This window comes from Syngnathus leptorhynchus, chromosome 11 (genome assembly GCF_054491065.1).
Source record: "Syngnathus leptorhynchus isolate UIUO chromosome 11, UIUO_Slep, whole genome shotgun sequence".
NCBI lineage: Eukaryota > Metazoa > Chordata > Actinopteri > Syngnathiformes > Syngnathidae > Syngnathus > Syngnathus leptorhynchus.
Window position 1 is genome coordinate 10,239,076 of NC_141205.1, and position 20,575 is coordinate 10,259,650.

General features: G+C 40.3%; 4 protein-coding genes and 1 long non-coding RNA gene across 7 annotated transcripts; 1 reads left to right on the forward strand and 4 right to left on the reverse strand.

Moving 5' to 3' along the window:
• Positions 1 to 1,157: 1,157 nt before the first annotated feature.
• Positions 1,158 to 4,099, reverse strand: LOC147049474 (tumor suppressor candidate 2-like). 3 transcript variants are annotated; one of them, XM_085924075.1, is made up of 4 exons: positions 4,020 to 4,099; positions 2,739 to 2,961; positions 2,505 to 2,625; positions 1,158 to 2,346 (listed from the first exon to the last, which is right to left on the reverse strand). In XM_085924075.1, the coding sequence occupies exons 2-4, from the start codon at positions 2,885 to 2,887 to the stop codon at positions 2,281 to 2,283; spliced, it is 336 nt and encodes a 111-aa protein (XP_085780201.1). In that variant the 5' UTR covers positions 2,888 to 2,961; positions 4,020 to 4,099; the 3' UTR covers positions 1,158 to 2,280. The 3 variants fall into 3 exon arrangements, with proteins under 3 accessions (XP_085780201.1, XP_085780200.1, XP_085780202.1); XM_085924074.1 differs by having other exon boundaries at positions 2,739 to 2,978; positions 4,020 to 4,097; XM_085924076.1 differs by lacking the exon at positions 4,020 to 4,099 and adding an exon at positions 3,043 to 3,694.
• A 104-nt stretch (positions 4,100 to 4,203) lies between these two features.
• LOC147049475 (ras association domain-containing protein 1-like) lies at positions 4,204 to 12,137 on the reverse strand. Its single transcript, XM_085923919.1, has 7 exons — positions 11,932 to 12,137; positions 10,712 to 11,067; positions 9,835 to 9,959; positions 6,309 to 6,413; positions 5,920 to 6,202; positions 5,731 to 5,846; positions 4,204 to 5,609 (listed from the first exon to the last, which is right to left on the reverse strand). The coding sequence occupies exons 1-7, from the start codon at positions 11,970 to 11,972 to the stop codon at positions 5,463 to 5,465; spliced, it is 1,173 nt and encodes a 390-aa protein (XP_085780045.1). The 5' UTR covers positions 11,973 to 12,137; the 3' UTR covers positions 4,204 to 5,462.
• A 164-nt stretch (positions 12,138 to 12,301) lies between these two features.
• Positions 12,302 to 16,066, reverse strand: zmynd10 (zinc finger, MYND-type containing 10). The gene is made up of 12 exons (XM_085923918.1): positions 15,898 to 16,066; positions 15,527 to 15,635; positions 15,195 to 15,311; positions 14,956 to 15,009; positions 14,671 to 14,823; positions 14,499 to 14,587; positions 14,148 to 14,242; positions 13,906 to 14,078; positions 13,441 to 13,566; positions 13,023 to 13,144; positions 12,810 to 12,935; positions 12,302 to 12,729 (listed from the first exon to the last, which is right to left on the reverse strand). Exons 1-12 carry the CDS (start codon positions 15,984 to 15,986, stop codon positions 12,609 to 12,611), a joined length of 1,374 nt encoding a protein of 457 aa, XP_085780044.1. The 5' UTR covers positions 15,987 to 16,066; the 3' UTR covers positions 12,302 to 12,608.
• An 85-nt stretch (positions 16,067 to 16,151) lies between these two features.
• Positions 16,152 to 17,418, forward strand: LOC147049477 (uncharacterized). The gene is made up of 3 exons (XR_015067561.1): positions 16,152 to 16,252; positions 16,701 to 16,876; positions 16,953 to 17,418. It is a non-coding gene; the product is annotated as an uncharacterized LOC147049477 (long non-coding RNA).
• Positions 16,362 to 20,522, reverse strand: nprl2 (NPR2 like, GATOR1 complex subunit). The gene is made up of 11 exons (XM_085923920.1): positions 20,012 to 20,522; positions 19,462 to 19,553; positions 19,214 to 19,382; positions 18,866 to 18,974; positions 18,292 to 18,428; positions 17,794 to 17,891; positions 17,512 to 17,548; positions 17,205 to 17,298; positions 16,933 to 17,050; positions 16,690 to 16,832; positions 16,362 to 16,614 (listed from the first exon to the last, which is right to left on the reverse strand). The coding sequence occupies exons 1-11, from the start codon at positions 20,087 to 20,089 to the stop codon at positions 16,547 to 16,549; spliced, it is 1,143 nt and encodes a 380-aa protein (XP_085780046.1). The 5' UTR covers positions 20,090 to 20,522; the 3' UTR covers positions 16,362 to 16,546.
• Between the last annotated feature and the right edge of the window lie 53 nt (positions 20,523 to 20,575).

A 20,575-nucleotide genomic window follows, 5' to 3' on the forward strand; every position in this document is an offset into this window, starting at 1 on the left:
GCAGGACCACCCCAACCCGTCCCCCCCCATGTATATATTTCTCAAGTCTGAGGTCTGGGAACGGGTCGGATTATCTTGTCGTATGTGTGTTTGTTAAGAATGATTAGATTGTTTTCGAGTTCTGATGACACGACTGTGCAAATAAACTTATCGAGCTAAAATAGGAAGGAATCTGATATCACGCCCTCTATAGTTCCCGATATTCTCAGCGCCTTAGATTAAAGCAAAACATTTTCAGTGATCCTCAGGATGTTCCTGTGGAGAAAGAAAGCAGGAAGAGGACAGAGCCTTGGAAGGGAAGTACAGTGAAGCAAAAGTTCCTCAATGGAAATATTATAGCGGTCTCATCCTGCCCCATGGCCAGAATTGTGGCCTGACCTTGTGATTATTATCTTGATGGGCAAAAGGTCCTGATAAGGAAAAAGGTCACAGTTTAGATATATTGGTGATGTAATGTATTTTATATCCCGCATTACAGTCAAGCCACCTTGAGGCACGTGTCAGCCCCAGTAGCCGTTCCTCTTGTAACTCTGTCACACATGATCTCCAAGAACTCCTATTAAATGCAATAAAGCTGGGTGGCCCCGAAAGAAGAGGAGTTTATCTTTCCCGATTGCTCACTGAGATCCCAGCACGACATCAAAAGAGACTCGGAGAGGAAGCGCATGAAAATGAAGTGACCTCTGGCACCGGAACACACCCGACCACATTCCACACAATTACAGACAGCACGGCAGGCCTGGAAAAGAACAGCGGGTCATTTACTGCTCACGAAAGCGGCCTGGAAATATGTTTACATTGCCATTAAGCCTTGGTGCCCTGCCAAAGCGGTGACGGCCATGCCGCAAATTGTCATGATTGTAGTCTTAGTCCGTTAGCTGGGCCCTGGAATTACATGACAATCACAATAGCCAGATGATTGTTATGAAGCAAATTTGGCAACTAGCTCAGTCAGACGTTTGTTGAAATGCTGCCATCTAGTGGTAAAACATAAATCACAAAAAATGTAAACAGCTAAATGCTAGAAACGCAACATTTAAAAGTTGGTAGGTAAATAACAGTTTCATCAATCTGATAACAAAATAAGTAAACAAATAAATAAATAATTAAGAAAGCTGTTAGAGACACAAACTCTGTCCCGACACAAGAAGTTCAGCTCAGTAAACTATTTATTCAAGTATTTCCAACTAATGCATCAGAATTATTTACAGTGCATCATTTTCACTAGTGCAGGTCTGAGTTCACGTGACTGAACAAGGCCCACAAATGGAATTTTTATTTCGCTAAAACACCACCGCCACCCTGCCGCATATTTACACATTCATTCATTTAAAGATGAGTACACACACGTACACAAACACACGCACACTTGCTACATGTGTACGGCTCACTCAAGGCAGATACTAACTGCCATTTTGTATTAGCAACTATGAAGCCACACTGAAAAGAAGGGGGGGAAAAAAAATAGCTGCATTATTTCAAAGAGAAAGTTGTAATAAGACAAGTCATCAATAGGACACAACAAATGCCAATTCCAGTATATGTTTTGACAAAATTCAGGTGACCGATTAATCAACCAATTAATATAAAAAGAATATATACAATGAATAAAATAACTTTTTGGGGCTCCTTAAGATATGAATTAATGGCAGAACATATGACTGTTTTACTGTGTCTTTATAAGATAAATGAGAAAATAGAATCTGAAAAATGCATCTCGGAAAAAAAATATATATTACAAATATATATTACAAGAGGTGAAAAAAAATGTTATGACTTGACATATTCTATTTCTCTTTTCAGTGTGGCCTGAAAACTCCTTCGTATTTTTTTGCACAAAAAAACACCTCAAAGGAAAACTACAGCACAGTATGATGTTTTGTTTTTAAAGGAGACATAATGTGCTTTTTTTCCTGTCTTACTAACACATCTGAAAAATGTCTGTATATTATTTTTCAGCAACTTTTTTTTAAACTCTGAAATTAGCCTGTTTTGAGAGAGCTGACCCATGCAAACGAAGCATTGCTCACTCCAACCTCACTTTTGTATACAAGCCAATAAAAAATCAATATGTCCCCTTTAAAGTCTTCTTGTATACTGTATCAGCTAGTCAGTGAACACATGACAGACATCGGTACTACCTGCGTGTGAATGACAAAACATGGATGTCACTTGGTAATGGATGTTTTCTTTCTCCGGACCACACTTCATACTTGGACTGACAGACTTGGTCGGGCCTGACCTCTTTAAGGAAGAGTTCTTGGTATGACAAAACAACCTTCACACCTCACAGAGGATGATGGGGAAGTCTACGTGAATACAGGGATGCTGCAGTTTCACAATTCCCTAAAAAAAAAAAAAAAAAGAAATGACATCACAATAGACTTCATTTCATTCAGCAGCATTTCAGTTGAGTTTTAGCATTCGGGCGCAATTTCCAACACAAATCACATTTTGTAGTTTCGTGTTCAATAACACTTTTCTTCCCAACACTTTGAGCTCACCTGTGGAATTAGATTCTTCTGAATCCTCTTCAACTTGGATTTTTTTCGACCGTTTTTTGTCACCACCGTCTCCTCGTAGAATTCGTGAGCAAGGTCGCCGTCTTCGTCGTAGTATAGCGAGCTGCCCGACACAACAGTATCTTTAAACATGCGACCTGCAGCTCAATGTCTTAATCATTGTACAACTTTGGAGGTTCCAATATAACCAGAAAGGATGTCATCATCTGTGTTTACCTCCTCCTTGTAAAAACAAAGGGTGTTGCGTTTCTGGAACATTTAAGGCGGGCCACCGACTGCTCGCTGCCGTTAACGGCAGAGTCCCCTCCCGACCCGCTACTGGAGAAAGGCCAGGCGCCTTTGGCTTTGGATCCGCTTCCTCCCATTTTTCATCACACGTAAGGCATCATTAGGTCTTCATCTGAAGCGCTAATCTGGTTCTTGACCAGCCTGGCAATTCCTTAATGAAGGCGGGAGCTGAGTAAGTAATGAGACAACACAAATCACACTTCCTTCTTGTGGCCACAATTAAACAACTCACCATATTAAATTGAGTGAACTGATCGGTCGGGCCGAATTTGAGCTTTTTAGCATGGGAACAAAAACAGCAGGGATCTAATTGTCGGATGTTTGGAAAAGATTTGAGAAGTCTGATATGTGTTTAACTTGCACATTGTGCACATTATAATGAATGCCAGAGCTTTCTAACAAAATTAATAGTGCTGATTGCCAGAATACGAACAAACACCAGTCCTCGAATTACTTCTTTGGCTTCCTGTTAGTAAAAGGCTAGAGTTGGAAAATCTTTGGGTTGACAAAGCAAGTATAAAATACATTCTGGACTTGTTAGATCCATCTGGCGCGGTCAAGGAAACAGGAACAGGTTTATTGAATCCAATAAGCATATTGAATGTATAGCTCGCTGGCAATTAAAAAGGAATAATGCTAGCTTAGTAGAAAATGATCATTTTAAAAAATAAAGACAATTTATAGAGCTCTTGCATTGAAGTCACTGAAATGCCCAGTGAGTACATGGTGGTTCCTGAATGCTTATTTAAAAATGACAATAAAACAAAAACTCGATCCAGATATCAAATGACTAAGTGGAAAATAACTAGCAGTTACAAATAAAATCATTTCATGTTAAGTCATAAGTTAGCTTTAGTGTGTGGGGGGGATGCTAACCAACTGGGCCATAATCACACCAATCTGACGTTATAAATATTAGCCTTACTTTCATGGGATAATATTGATCACTCCACCCGTTTCGTACACAAAACATACATGTGACAATGACGACAGAAAATCTATTTGGAGCTAATAGTCCGTTAGCAAGGTGGCTATCCGACAAGTAGCTCCTGCTAAGTGAACCATGCTAACCCTTTAGCCTCTTCTGACGCAGCTTAGCAACGGGAGTTAAACCGTACAAGACACCTGTTATTCGAATAAAATGTTTTATTCTAAAGCTATTAAGGGGCAAACCGTGAATATGAACCGTGTTTCCGTTTCACAACCTACCTTCTACACCTTTTAATCTCCATGATGTAAACGCTCGTTGCTAGGGCGGTTGGAGTGTAGGGATCAAGATAACACACCCCTTAAAGGCTCAATCTTGTATGTATATGCTTGAAATAAAACTTGACTAAGTTAGAGGTAAAAAAAAAATATATATATATATATATATATAAAAAAACACCAAACATCCTGATAGAAGATTTATTTAAATTAGTGCACATTTGTCACATTTAAAAGGATGTGATAGTTACTTGAATGTCGACTTAAGGCACCAGTTTATTCAACAGTCCTGCTATTGTTCTCTAATAGACTTTATATAAAATATATCTTATATATCTTTTTAATTTTTCTATAGTGACAATCCTCACTTGAATAGCACCAAGTGACGTTTTTGGGCATGAGAGATAGGTTACTACCTGAACTGATTTTTCTAGTTGACATTTGTTGAGAAAAAGTACAAAACAATCTGGACCTGTCAATTTGCAGGGAGAGCATTTCTCTCACCAAATGTCTGGAGGGATCAAATTTGGCTCATGTGTTATCTTGAGTAGAAGCACTACAGATAGTCAAGTACAACAGAAAATTGATGGCTTCTCTAATCATGTGCAGGACCATTGCATTATTCTGATGAAATAGTCTTTTCAGTGAACTTATGTACATTTAAAAGGAAAAAAAGACAACATGAAAAAAAGCTGAGTGAACTATTGTACAGTAAAAATTCATTCACAATCAGAGTCGATACGAGTGACTTTGACATTGGTGGTGCTCAGACATTCAGCATCTTGCAACAATGTTCGCACACCCATATCACTCATAAATTGACAGAGGGAAAAAAAAAAAAAAAAACTGAGTTGCACCCTTTGTGGGCATAAAAGACATGACAGGACTGGAATGTCTACTTTCAATGAACACAAAACAATACATGTGTATCCCAATACTTGACCTTCAAGGGGATTTTTACCTAAACTTTATGAAAACAATCATAGGTGATACGTATTCTGGCATTTTCACATTACATCTTTAGAAAAACAATCATGTCTGTACTCAAAATAATTTTCATGTGCTGGATGGCAAAATTATTTTCTCATTTCGGGGCCTCCTTATCGATACAAAAAAAAAAAAATGACATTGTATGGCTCATTAGGTAGTAGACAAGAACATCTGCCAGTCCGCCGTGGTCTCAACTCATTCTCTCAGGCACATCAGACTCTCCAGGTGTCAGGCACTGCTTCTTGCATCTTCTCACACGCACTCGCGTCAGCGTTCTCTCTCGCACGCTCTCATCATCTCGCGCCCCTTTCACACTCTCGTTCACCGAGGAGGTGTTTTTTTTTAGTTTTCATTCGTTCACGGGAGCTTCACGTGCATCGACGACTGGCCGTCAAGGCCACGGTTCAGCCAAAGAGGTGCTACGTTTCAGATCTCCCCGTCACGTAGGAAGTGTGTTCAGCCCGGGGTGGAGCCGCGCAAGGCCTCCTGCATCTTGGCTCGAGCCACTTTGTAGCGCTCCACGATCTGCTTGACGTGCTCTTCTTCCTCGCGCTGGAGGATGAGCAGGAAGTTCTTCAATTCCGGCGTGGAGAAGGCATCCCACTGCAAACAAAGGACAGGGAAAATGTGATTAGCTGGAGCAGAGGCTTTCAAAGGTTTTGCATCATTAAAAAAAAAAATACTTATTGAAAAATTGAATTCAAGCGAACAACAAAACACTTACATTGACTTCTCCAGTCTCGTTCTCCTTCAGAACAAAGCTGAGTATTTTCTCATTGGGCCCGGCACACAGTCGCAGAGGTAGGGGACGCTCATTGTCAGACAGCTTACGTATGTAAACTGCAGGAGAAGACACAAGCTTAAGTTAAGGAACAACTTCCAAAGTGCGCTTAAAAAATAATTTGCGCGATACCTTGGTCGTGGCGCTCGCTGCGTTCAAACAGAGCGAACTTTCCGGGGTTGTCGACAACGGTGAACTTTTTCAGCAGGGCTTCGATGACCTCGCGCGCCGACGTGCGGGAGCTGATATGCAAGTGCTTGGACGCGTCCTTGGGCAAGTAGAACGAGGTGCGCCGCTTCACACCGCCGCCACCCTTCCTGGAACTGGCGCCGCCTTTCTTCGGTTGCATGACGGACACAGGCCTCGCCAGCTTGAACTGAACTTTAATGAAGCCAGTATAGGAACCATCCTTGTTCTGTGCACAAGGACAAATTTCTTAAAACTGTAGTATGAATTTGAAATCCTGACATTTGACCAGCGGTGTGTAGAATTTTGATATTCATTGTAAAGTTAATACTCACCATATTCATGAACAGATTGCTATTGATCTGAGAATTGTACTCCTTGATCTGCTTCTGAGTATTAGCAGTGGTCAATACCTGCTTGCCACATTCAGTTGGTTCATCCTATCAGGAGACAGAGAGGGGTGGGGTGGGTTGAGTTCTTGTGTTCCATCCCCAAACATAAACAGCTCAGTGCCTCCCATCCGGTCAAGTGTAAGAATCAGCACGTCAACACTCCCCAAAAAAAAAAAAAAAAAAAAAAACCCTGACACGTACGTATGTTGAGTCATTTACTCTTCAGATTATAAATCACACTTTTGTTCATGGTTTGGTTGGTAGTAGATTAAATTTAGAGCTCAGACTGGCACCCAAAATCCCTGTTCCTAATTATGTGGATTTTGTTTTGACAGTTGGCAAATACCTTTTTTTTCCTTTTTTCGGTCAGTTTAAAAATACAGACTTTACATGGGGCTATTTCTTGATGATTACATCAATGCTAATTATTGTTTCCTAATGATTTTATTATTTTCTTGCAATTTTCAAACTAGTCAAAATACTCCAGAGTTTTTGGTTAATATATAACTTAACTAAACACAACAGAATGTTGTTTTTTTTCTATTATAGATAGCGTGACTCAACTTGAATATTATTGGTCCGAGAGAGAATAATGCAAAGTTGTGTTTCTAGCTCAAACTATGTAGGCTTGAAAGGGCTCTTTTGTGTATTTGGCAAGCACCGGTTGCATCAGACCCACATCCTGCCAACGCAGGCAAAAGTGACGCTATCCAATCTTGTTCCGCGCCTGCGCCTTCGCTACTGTGGGAGGGACGACAGGAAGGGTGGCCGTGGGCTGCTGCTGTAGGTTGGGTCTGTAAAACTTGCAGCTGTTTGCAATGATAGTGAGCAAAAGCTCAGCCCAGTGCATTCCTTCAGCGAGTGGTCATGTAAAAATAGCCCCCGCCTGTGGGAGCTACAATACCCTCCCTTGTGTAGCAGACATCCTGTGAGGTCAGCTGACTAGTCGGCTAGTCACGTTCCACTCATTACGGTTCTGGCGCTATCGTGAGCATGAAATGGGCTTTTTCCTGTTTGCACAAGCCAACTGGCATTTCCTGCATGTGAATACAACAAAGTACCACATTTCATTTTCATACAAGCCACTGCCGGGAGTTAAAAACTCAACAATCAATACTACCCCTTTTAGAGATCTACACTGGGGGGCTTTGAAGCATAATAAGATCAATTTTAACACTCCTTATGGCCGATTGTAGGGGCGATGTGTTTAAGTGATGCTTTAAACCAGTCAATAAATCAATAAGTCCCATGTGCAGCTTTGCATTAACACTGACCACAGTAAAACCAAACCAAGAAAGTAAGTGATGGGTGTGTGTGGACTATTACAAAGTAAAATTTCACAACATCCCATGAATCATCAATGATGCGTGAATACAACAAAAATAAATCCTATAAGTCAGTGAATGGTGGGTGTATACTTGGAAATATGAGAGGAGCTCATGCGTCACCAAACATGGATTTCTAGTCAATGCTGCGTGTTGGGCGTCTTTTAAAATGGCTTCCATTGGCGTTTGGTTTATTATGCACAGCGTTGACAGACAAATGTACTTGATACCACATTGTTGGTATTATATTGCTATCAGAGTATATAGCAAACCGCCCTGGTCAGTCTGTGCTTGGAAAGCCTTTAATGCTGTCCAAAAACTTTGCTTATCTTCTCAAACTCTTTGCTTTATTTAATCTACACACACTTTTTGTTTTTGCAGGAGACACAGTTCAATACATCAAAGACATAACCGTCAACGGAGGAAGTGATACTGTAATGGTGGCCTGAGTCTGTATCAGATCATGGATAGTTTTTCCCCAAACTGGGACTAAATACAGCATCATTGATTGATTACCACCAAAAAAAAAAGTTGAACAAAAAGAACACCATATAGAGTCGAATCATTCTGCTTAACACTGAAACACAGCAAAGTCAATCCATCAAGCTTTAACGTCTGACAGACCGGTAGAAAACTCATTCAGGAACACAACTAGGAATTGTGAGAATCAAGAAAGGGGAAGCGAAGTGCAATTTCCACATTTAAGTTTGTTAATTCCTGATTTTATTCATTTTATTTATCCCTTCGTTATTTATTTTATTTATTTTGGAGTGGGGGGGGGGGGTCTCACCTTCTTGACATGAGAGTTCGCTTTGCGGCCTTTGGGGAAGAAGGACGTGCGGGCGGTGAAATACTGCTCAAACTCCGTTTCGGAGTCGGCAGCTTCGTCGCTGCAGTATCCGCTGCTGGTGGAACTGCCCCACGTCTTCTCGAAGGAAGGCGACTTGTCCGAGCTACTGGCCGTGCTTGACATGATGATGATGGCTAAGCTACTTACGATTAATGAGCAATTCCAATTGAGTAATTAGTCTTGAAGCGAAAATCTTCTTGAAGTCTGTATTAACTTCAACGGCGAGCCAATGTAAGGAGACGATCTACCTCAAACAACTTGATAATCAAAGAATAACCGTTAACTAATCTCTCTAGTAAAATCTTCAACCGGCCTCGTTTCCGCTCTCCAAAAGTGTGACTGTGAGAAACAGGATGCACTTGGGTGGAGACCCCGCCCGGCCCGTGGCCACGCCCATTCGGCCGTTGGCTTTGGAAAATACACAAAACCAGCGCAGCACTTTCTGATTGGACGAGTGACATCATGAAGTGACAGTTAGACACAGACACGCTTTCTGATTGGACGAGCGATGCCAGGGGGACGACGCAGGGTATTCTACGCATGCGCAGTGATAACCTTCGACCGTCGCATGCGCTCCAATGGCGTCAAACGGGCGTCATTTAGTACAATAAATGTTCAACAATTTAATTGCAATTCTTATCACTCATGTTTGAAAACCATTTTTGAAGTTTAAATTCAAACCCAAACAAATACACAGTTTGCTGCATACCAGAGAATGACGCACTTATCTTCGGGGTGTGGAATGAGGGTTAGGGGGTGTCGGGTGATGCTGATACAATAGGATACATAATAGTAATGTACTTGCAATCGATGTGAAACTGGCTGAACTGGTGGTTCCACTTTCAAGTTATGCGCCATAGTTTGAATTTATGACAAAGATTTTCATTCAGACCTGGCTCCCTCTCTCTATGCATATCTTTCTGATTAGGAAATCACAGTCTCTAACTGCATCTTTTACATAAATGGTGCCATGTAGGAAGTGCACTGAGGTACATAGTATTAAATTTAGGAAAACTGTTTTTATTTATATTCTTTTTTTTTTAAGAACAATTTCTCTGAAGTTTTACTTCTCTCAAAATTTACACAAGGTGTTACTTCATTATTTCTCAACAGTGACGCATTTCCCTTACCCCCTGTATTGTACTTTCCTTTTGCAACTACATTGGCCAGCCCTTTTACTGCTTTATATTTGCACATATGATCATTTGGAGGATGCTAGAGAAATGTAACAAGTACGATAAGAGCGAAGTGGAAACTCCATAATTTGCAATAGATGTTCGAAAAGGTTCCTTACCACATTGGTGTCTGTTTCGATTGTGTGCTCCACAACCAAGGTGTAATCAGTGGAAGAACCTTGATCCCAGTTGCAGTCTAAGTGGATCAGGGGACGACAGCGGTAGTGGCACGTGAACTTGCAATCTGGAGGAACGGAAAGTTTCACACTTAATTCACAATTTATTGCATTACTCTGTGACGTTAAAAAGTGGCCATGATGGTCGTTGCAGTGGAGTAGAACCTGTTGAGAGTTGGTTCTAGTAATTAGGTGACCAGTGCTCTACTTGAAAATATGAGTACAAATATGGATAAAAATCCCTGATACTATTCATATTTTCTAAGTAGAATTTCAAAAATATTTTGGTCATTACAGTATTTAATGTAAAAAAAGAACACAATCTCACAGATTTTTCTTGCAGCTCTATATGTGCATGTATCTGTTTTTGTTTTGGTTTCTGTAATATGGAAGACTGATAATTGTGGCAATTTTGGTCATGGTAATCCAGACACAAAATGTTTCATCTCTAACCACAATACAATATGAATAGCTTTTAAGATCATATGACGTAGAATACTTTCAGTAATATGATAGTTTGCCATTGTTCACATCAGGCCTGAGGTTAAACATTAGTATTGTTTCACAAGAACTGTACAGGCCTGCGATTGCACATTCTACCTAGCAAACCACCATTCTATCTTTGTGTGGGCTTCTGCTGAAGAACAGGAAGTTCAAGACTTTGTTTCATTTTGAAGATAGAGTCGCAAACATGAGAAACATAAAATGTCAGTGGGTTTGACATTTCCAAAAATGATTAATTAAGCGGGTAAACTCCTAATTGTCATTTTATTTCATTATCATGTATCTTCTCTTCGCACAAACACATTGGTGGACTCACTGGCACAGCGCAAGCTCTGCTTATAGAGGCCCCAGATGAAGTCTCCGCACAGGTCGCACCACGTGGGCTGAGAGTGGCTGCAGGGTTGGAAGTCGTGGCCCTCCCCGGTCTCCTCTGTCAGGTGCTGGTCCAACTCGCAGCTGCTCAGGACCCGGATGATGCCCGCCCGGCTCAGCAGATCCGGAACCTTCCCCGGGCTGATCCTCAGGGCGTTGGTTCGCTCCAAACGCGGCGGGGAGCGGGGTGAGCATGCTTCGGTCAGCTGGATCTGCTCCCCGCCAGACCTCAGGTCACGCAGTTCGATCAACTCCCCCATGGACATTGTGTCACTCCTGACCTCTAGACCTCCAATGTCACTAAGAGACATAAAAACACACTTTCAAACACCGAAAGCCGACATCTTTCTTTGACTTTGATATTTTTTTAATTCTCATTACAGATTAATTTCAATAATATTGGGGTTTTTTTTTTCAGTGCACCTTCAATCCTCATTAGGATAAACAGTTCAGATGATAGAGGGATGGATAGATAGATTCTATGAGATTTTGTGTTATATGAATATGACAAGTGGTACGCCGGCTCCCTCTCATAGTATGTGAAATATCACTGAATAGTTCAGTTGTATTTCATTTTTTGAATACAATATAAATTGATTTTTTAGACACAATGTTAATTAACCTTTAAATGAACTCGCTGTTGAGTGAATCATTATTTAATTAACGTTTCCTTTTTATATATACACACATATATATATATATATATATATATATATATATATATATATATATATATATATATATATATATATATATAATTAACTGTGCAGTATTAATTTTGAAACTATGCAAAATGTTAAAATGGTTTACAAGTACACACATACAAACAAGTTCAGTAAAATGTGCCTTGGCTGGAGACATGTTGGAAACAGCTTCTGTTGTCTTTTTACATATGTTTTATTTATATTCTTTTTATTATTTTATATTCAAGTTTGAGCTTAAAATGTGTGTTTTAGGCTTTGAAAACAATGTTTCGTGAAAACAATGTTTCGTGCATGTTTCGATAAGTCGTGATGTCAGCAGAACCCAAAAAGTACCTCACCGCAACTCAACTCATGAATAGCTGCCTTTTATTTCAACTATTAAGCACATGCGCACCCATTTAGTTGTCACACTCTTTTCAAAAAAGTATTATTGGACGTTTTATCGCGGAGTCTGACTCACCCAATAAAGTCCGAAAGATAAGCGCTTTGTTTGAAAAACATCTTCCATTCGAAGAAGAAAACTTTCCGCGGAAGACATCTCCACCGGACCGGGCCGGGGCCGGGGCTTCTTGTCTCGGCGTTCCCGTCTGAATGAAGAACGCCGTCAACCCCGGTGGTTACTCCCGGCTCGAACCGATGCCATCACGGAGGAGGGCATTCCGTTAGAAGCATCTGCCGGGGTTCGGTCGACTAGACAGGGTTGAAGTTTGAGGAGGAGGGAGAGGAGAGGAAGACGAGGAGGAAGCATCAGCAGATGCGTTTCAGTAACATCCGGGACGTTTTCAAGGAGGGCTTGCTAAGCCCACCCACCTACAACATCCTTGATCATGTGCAAATGCACAAAATTGACCTTTGCCTTTATTCACCTCCATAGTTTTGGAACATACCAACACTGACAAGCTGAAGTTCCCCCTGGAAAGGCATAATTTGACATTACATACATTAAATCGAATTACATTGTGAAGGTGTAACTAAGTGAACTTTCATATTTCTTACAAAACAAAGGAAGCGGTTTATTAAACCAAACGGAGTTGATGAAATTACGTGAACATTTAAAGTAAAAGTCCCATTTTTTTTTCAAAGTCCTTTCGCAGGGGTGTGGTTGGCCCAGTTCTAAACTCCCTTTTTTTTTTTTTGTCAGTTCATACTGTTGCTCTCTTTGTTGTTGCAGCTCAGGTCAGCTTGGGTCCTCTTGTTGGCTTCCATCATGAGCTGACAGGCCTTCTTGTGTTTCGGCCAGTGTTTCACCTGACATTGTCTACGAAAAGCAGCCAAGGGGTGAACGTTTTTAACACCTCGTTGACATCCAGAGAAAGGATTCATTATCCATGGCCTTACCTGTGACAGTACCACTCCCCTTGGCATCGAGAGCATCGCTTTGCAGCCTCTTTACCGCAACAGCCGCATTTCGGCTTCTCGGGAAGTAAACTCTCCATCACGTCCAAATTGTACGTCTGAGCCAACCTGGTCCGAGACAAAACATTATTGATGATCACGCAAAGGGAAGATTTTATTTCCCAACATTTTTTTTTCCTTTTTTTGGGTACTAACCTCTGTGCCTGCAGCCTCAGGTCTTTTTCAGAAGCGTTGAATGTTTGTTTGACTTGATATTTGGCGATGGCCTTCCACTTGTCGGAATTCTCCCTCATGATGTGGTTCCACATTTCAGGAATCTACATGTGAAGGGAAGTAGAAGATGAATAGGTCGTTTCGATTACAACAAAGGGTAATCATTGCTAATGTGTTGCGTTCCTTTTTATAAAAACGGTTTTCTTTTTGGACAGAATCCTGCTTTGAATAGTGAAAATCCTGCCATCCTCAATAAAGATTTCTAATTGCCCATAGATACCATTAGATGGCGCCAAAGGACAATCAAACATCATAAAATCCTTGATGCCACTAGATGGCGACAAAGCAACTTCTGAGGTGTAAAATTTGGATTCAAATCCAAATAAACTATTCTAGTTACCTGCTCTAAAACAAGTTCCTTCTTCGGGGGTTCGGGGTCTGTAACCGCCAGATGAGCCAGGACTCGCTGGAGTTCCGCCAAGTTGGGCAGCTGGTCGATCAACACCTCAGTCAGGAAACTGCGCAGCTGTGAACCATAAGAGGATCTTGTAAAATTGCAGTCTTTGCCACAAACGCTACATCGGCTAATAATTAATTGGCACATAAAGATGGAATTAGGAAATTGATGGCAGCGGTAACAAAGCTCATCTGCTTGGGTCATGAACAGGAAATGGATGACGCCATGCATAATAGAAGCTTCTTAGTCAAAACAATTCCGAGAAAGCAATCAAGAGGGGAAAATGATGCTCCTTTAAATGAGTTCAACTCAAATTCTTGGAAATATGACAATAGTTCAATTTTGCTGCTTGGTGTGAAGTGATCATACCAGGCTCATAAAAAACATATTTCATGTGTAGTACTTCACCTTTAGAAGCTGACTCTTATTGAAACTGTTGAAGTCATATTTTCGTTGGCACTCTTCCTTAAGGAGAAGATTGTACAGGGAAATCCAGACCTGCCCGTCCAGTTTTGTCATCTTCAGGCAATCTTCTCCTGGTATCTTTTGCCATTTGCCGTTCATATACTTCTCTATGTTGCCTGCATGGGGATGTCGAGAATGAGGAACGGACAGACGAGAAGAGGAAAGTTAAATGCTCATACTCTTACCGGCCGTGCGGCGACTCCACGGGCAGCACTCGATCAGGCGTACCAGTAAACACGGAACATTATGTGTGCAGAGCATTCGGTTAATGGCACTGATACTGTAAACAAAAAATGACATTGGGCATATTATTAAAGAATGAAATGTTTACTGACTACTAATGTTAGGTTGATATGATCAAGAATATGTTTTTCATCTATTTTGATGCCTTCTTCTGTGTGCAGTTTGAGTATCTGTGCTTGTGTTGGTTTCCATCCCGAATAGTTGAATGTCAAGTTTTGTATGTATGACTGTATGAACATTTTTGAACATTTAAGCTCTTCAATAGAAAGCAACAGAATTGTATTGTACAGTGCCTGTCAGTGTGGTCAGTGATGTAGCGTAGCACGGACAGAGCCTTCAAGGAAATACTGAATTCCAACTCAGCAGCTTGAATTTGCAACTCCTAAGAAAGTAAGAAGAGACACAACAGAGCCATAGTCAGGTTGATCTTATGATTTGATGTCAACCCAACCTATCGTGGTTGACCTCTTTAGAGGATAAAACTGTCTCGCCGGTCGTCTTGTGCTTGTTGTGAGTCACGTCGCCGTCCTTGTCAGCGTTGGCGGCGAGCAGAGTGAGTTTGCGGTGGCAGTAATCCACCAAGTCGAGAATGGAGTCGTCACTCGACTCGCATGAGTCCTGCACAAAATGTCCTCGTAAATACAATGGCAGTAAAACAAAACAAAAAAATCCACATAATTTTGTTCAAATGCTATTTTTATATTGAAAAAAAAATGACGCATTTTTTACCTCGATCACAAAGGCACTTACCTTGTGAAACATGATGGTCTCCAGCAAGTTGATGATGGTGGCTTCATGGTGGATCTGAGTGGAAGATGGAAGAAAACATTTTAATATAAGTTATTTTTTTTCCTACCACTAATGGTGTCACCATTTCCTCAACAAAGTAATACTTTTGGGTCATTCAAGAATGTTGAACTGTTATTGTTTGTCTACATTAGAAAGTAGACTAGGGTCGGTTGTTACGAATTGCGCCACTATCCACTCACCACCATGTAAAGAGGAAATGTGTTCTTGGGTGTGAAGTCCTGCAGTTGGCATAAAATGGGGAATATTTTTTGCTTCCATACTTCAGTCAAGATCATCTCATGGACCAGGACTGAGATCTGCAAAGGAGGAAAAACATTCCAAGATCATCTTTTTTTGGGATGAGGTATCAATTTCAAAATTTCTTGACTTAATTCAAAACACATATCCCAAATCATCTTTTCCCATTGAAATGAATGGAAATGTCATTAATGTGTTCCTCTTGAAACAAAATTTAAAACAAGTACGACAATAAATAATATAGTAGGATATTCTTCATATAATACTGCATCACCTTTCCATGAGACACCAGCATCTCCTTTATGTACTCATCCAGTGTGGCAGAAGCACTCAGTATTGCCTGCATGTTGAGCTTCTCAATGTACTCATGTTGTCTGAACCACCTAAGAAGAGAAACTTTTTTTAAAAAGCTCAGAAGAGAATTTCCACAACTTAACATTTTGTGGTTGAAGACAAAAATGAACATCTGCAAATCTATGCAGACCCTCCTGGGGTTTCCTTGTGGCCATCTAAATGACTAAATAGAAATTATCCCTGAATGTGTGCACGAAGTAGTTATGTTCATTTAGGGTTGGGATTATAAAGGCATGATAGGAAAAACGAGAATCCAGCCCTTGCTAGTTTGTCAATTGGACTAAAATTTACCTGGTTGAGCCTACATCTTTGAGGGAAAAGATCTCCAAAATTTCAATGAACGCCTCCGCCTCCACTGGCAACAGCACCGAGCCCTCCATTTGATTTTGTTTTTCGAGTGGAAAGTGATGTTTTGTCGAATTTACGAGCGACTGTGTCAGTCGTTCGTCCAAGTGTGCTTTGTTGGTCGTCATGGCAGCAGCAGTGAAAGCGTCAGCGCAGTACCTCTATGACGTCACTGAGGGGCGCTACATCATAAAGATACAGAACTCGCGGGACAGTTAATTAGGTACACTTGCACGATCGGATCTGATCGGAGCCAACTCAAGACTGAACCCGCAAAGTGAAAGAAAATGCTTTTGGCCAGGTAATTATAGAACATTACAGTTGTGTTTTTCATGTTTAAAACATGACTTTCCTTTGAAATATTTATTCTTAGTTTTTGATTTAAAAGGTAATACATAGAATGAAAAGAATAGAAAAAAAACTATTTTAATAAACACACTTTCTTTTGTACAATCATCTTAAACGTATTATTGAAAAGAAGCAAATAAAAGAAATACTTTGGCCCATTTCCTTTGACAACCAACAGAATACATTGTTAGTTGGGCAATCCTTCATCTGTCAATCAATCAGTTGTCTCTTTCATGATGATACAATGTCACTTCCAGCACACAACAATGTTGGGATCATTTTCCAAACGCTCATCTAGCTCCTTGTAGCTGACACCTGACAAGTAAAAACAATGTAATGAGCACGGCGGCTGATTTGAATTTCTCAGACAGTAGAAAAGTTCAAACATGCCTGTCTTGCAGCAGATCTCATCATAACTATGACAGCCCGTGTAGAGGCGAGGCGGCCTGCTCCTCTCGTCACGTGTCACCTTAACGGGGTACTTTTGCAGCCGTCGGATGAGATGCTTCATGAGGCCGAACTGAATCAACCTTCTGAAAGGGCCGACACGTGACGTAACAAAACCTCATCTGACATGGTCTGTCATGCGCCATCGTATTTTTTTTTTTTTTTTACACAGAGCCGCTCGCTGACCTCTCATTAACTCTCTGCAGTTGCTGCGAGTAGCGGGAACACAGGTCGCGGACTGTGGTTCCTGGACTCAGGCCACAGTACAGCTGGAACACGTCTCGCACGCTCGGACGCTTCTGACCTAACGATAATGACAATATCGTTTTTTGGTGGATATACTTTAATCGCAGATTTCTATTTGCATTGATGCTTGCTCCCTAAAATCGATAACAAGGGTAAACTTTACTACACTCACAAATCGTTGTCGCTTTTTTTTTTTTTTCTTTCTTGTTTACCTTGCTTGGTGACGTAGTTTAAACATTCCTCCTGGATGAGTTTGTCATCGATCAGGCTCTGCACTTTGGGGGTGGTACAGTACACATTGGAGTACTGAAAGTGGGCAAATAGCAGCAAATGAAGGTCACAACAACAACAACAACATCATGTAACGCACGTTTTAACTTCGACATATAATGCATTAAAAATGCATATTAAAATGTAATTCTCTGTTATCGTGTTATGTCAAACTTTATTTATCCAAAGGTTACAGCAGGACACTATGCAATCATAATGTACCAAGAAGATTTTTACTTTCTACAGTACCTGGAATATAGACACCAGGGTCACGACATCATAATACCTGTAAACAAAATGGGGGAAAAAATATTTTTAAAATATAATAGAAATTTGTTTTATTGATTCATGATCATTTAAAATTGAAAATCAACGCATTGCGATCGTAATTGCTAGATGTAATGGTGTCATCAAATATCTGTGGTTGGTATTTTACTCAAATGAAAGTCAGCCTGAAATAAAGTGTTATTGGTACATCGCAATTACATTGCCATCATCCGTCCATCAATCTGTTGAGTGAAGCGGACTCACAGCAGATTCTGCACAGCAATACGGACTATATTCAACTCCACGTCTGCTTCGGCCGCAATTTTTTGCACATGTCGAAAGCCATCGATATAGGGCAAAATCTGTAGGCAGAAATAAAGAACATGAGGGGGATGGTCTGGAACCTTAAATCAGTTCAAAGAATTAATAAGTTATTAAGAACCTGTATTTCAAGTGTGACATGCAGAAGAAATAGGTGAATAAATTCACGGCTCAAACATAGGAACGTGGAGGAAGAAGACAGATTCAAGACAATGTCATGTGACAGTGGCCATTTTGAGCCAATCATCTGCAGGAACTTTTCTGTCACACTAAATTAGTGCCACAGCTTTCCCCTAGTTGAGACTTGGCAACTTTTTCTGTTGGATGATTCTCATTAAAATTTCTGCATGAGATCAATAAGAAGTTTTTCAGTCATCTTTCTAGTGTTTATTATTTTGGAGAGGCAGCGTCTGACGTCACATGAATGCAACAATGGCGCACCTGCTGTGTGGTGAGATCCCACTGTGACTTAATAAAGTGCTCTTTGCTTTGAGTGAAAACCGGAACGTCGTACTCCTGAACGACCGGGGGATCTTTCCGCAATGGGATCAGCTTCAAGTGGATGGTGTTGGATTCATCTTTAAAAAGACAAGAAAAGCCAGGGGGATGACTGTCAATTTGCCTAAATGTTGTCTTTCAAGAACAAAATCCAAGCAGATGAGTATTTTAGTAACTATGCTAGAACCAATCGAACATTTCCAGGAAATATTTTGTTTACAAATAACGGACAATTTGATATTTTTTACGATCCAAATTTATCATACGACGTGATCAAATTTATCGTTGAAAACTTCTCTTTCATGGGGTGGATCAACAATTTATCATGTTGCCTGGAATCAGAAATGGTGGAAATTCGATTATAATGGTCAAAGAGTCCTTTTGTGTGGTATTTTGCTCTTAAAATACACATCATAAAACTGACAAGGGCCTTTGAAAAAGGCTTAAAGCACACTGTGATTCATCCAAACCATCGACAGCGTCACTTCCCTGAATGAGGTATGATAATGAACGGTACCTATGGGTAAGGTGCACGCCCCGGTAGCATTGAGCTCTTCCAACAAGGTCGACATGATAGGCAGGAGTTTTTGTTTGCTCTCCTCGGTGGATATAAATCCACTCTCCAGCTGCAGGGGGAAAACACATGATTATGTAAACGTGGTTTTATATTGCTAGGATACAAATACGTAGATTTGTTTTGAAATTGCCTGCCCTCCCCATCGAGTGTAAAATAAAATATATATTTTTTTAAGTGTCTATTTTCGCACTTTTGCAACATTTTTTTTTTTTCATGGCCGCTTTCTCCCCAATCCTTCATCTACAAAAGAGACATTAAAAAATGATAACAAAATATGAAATATTTTACCTCCAGTGTGGTGAGGTATCCTGACAGTTTCTTGACAATAGGCTCGAGGACACACGTGTTGGTCTGTGCATCACAGACAAAACCCAGATTAAACAGGAGGGCGTTACGGCTGTACTTCTTGTGCTCGATGCACACTGGACACCCGATTAACTTTTTGCCCATTGCAGTGCTACAAGGACAGACCAACGGGTTAACAATGCATCACAATGTGATGGAAATACTGTGTGATAAAACAATTAGTTCCGTACACTGTTATTAATTTGTTCTGCAACTCCTGCTTGGTAATTATATAAACCTGAACTGTGTCAAAGAGCTCTCGTGAAATGTATTCTTCTGGGACCTGTCAGAAAACAAGGGATATGGTCAGACATTTTTATCGCGTGTTTATCACTTATTATGTACACCAGTGCTTCTCAATTGTTTTTTTTTAAACAAAAAGTAACTTTATTAACATATTTTTAAATACCGTCCCTTGAGGGTTTGTTCAATGTACTTCATATCACAGTACTGACAATGACACTGCCACCTACTGTAGAGAATGTGCAATTACACTTTATTTTAGTACTACAGCAAAAATAAAGAGCATATTCTAAAAGTAAAAAACGCCCCCCCCCCTTTCCCAGTATCACCATAAACCCGCAGGACTTTATGAGGACTATTTTGTGACCAAAGATTACATCTTTCTCATTTGAAATAACTTTGACTTTGAACATGGGACATTTATTTTGCAAAATGGTGCACAAACAAAATATTATTATTTTGTGGTATTGCCATGGATAGATAGTGAGATAGACTCACCTGATATGTTATTTTGGGACCCAACGTCGGGTGAAACTCGCTAAAGAATATGCACTCGATTCGAGAGTCCATGTCCATAACTGCACGTACGTAACTTACGTAACTAACTTTAAACCAGCAAAATGTTCGTGTAAAACGAGGCAAAATTCGCCACACTTCCCTTTTAAACCGACTGCCGAGCTAAGCTCGTCGTGTAGACATCAAAAGTAAAATAACCCAAATGAAAAATATTATTAGTGTATTATCGATCAAGATTTTAAAAAAAGCATCACAGCAAAAGTACCGTTGTGCATTTTGCAAACCTTAATTCAGATTTGCTACAGCAAAACATTTGCAGCTACACGACACTGCAGAAAAACAACGGTGCCTTTAAGAGCACCCCGTAAAAAAAGTCAACAATACAATTGTAAGTAAGATTCATATTTAAATCATAACCACTCTGCTATACGCAATAAAATTAATGTATTTATGAAACTCGCTCATATGTGCACGTTCAGATGTTGTTTTACAGTTCAGTGTGTGAACCGCCTGACTACAAAACACACTTACACGAGCGCCTTTTAA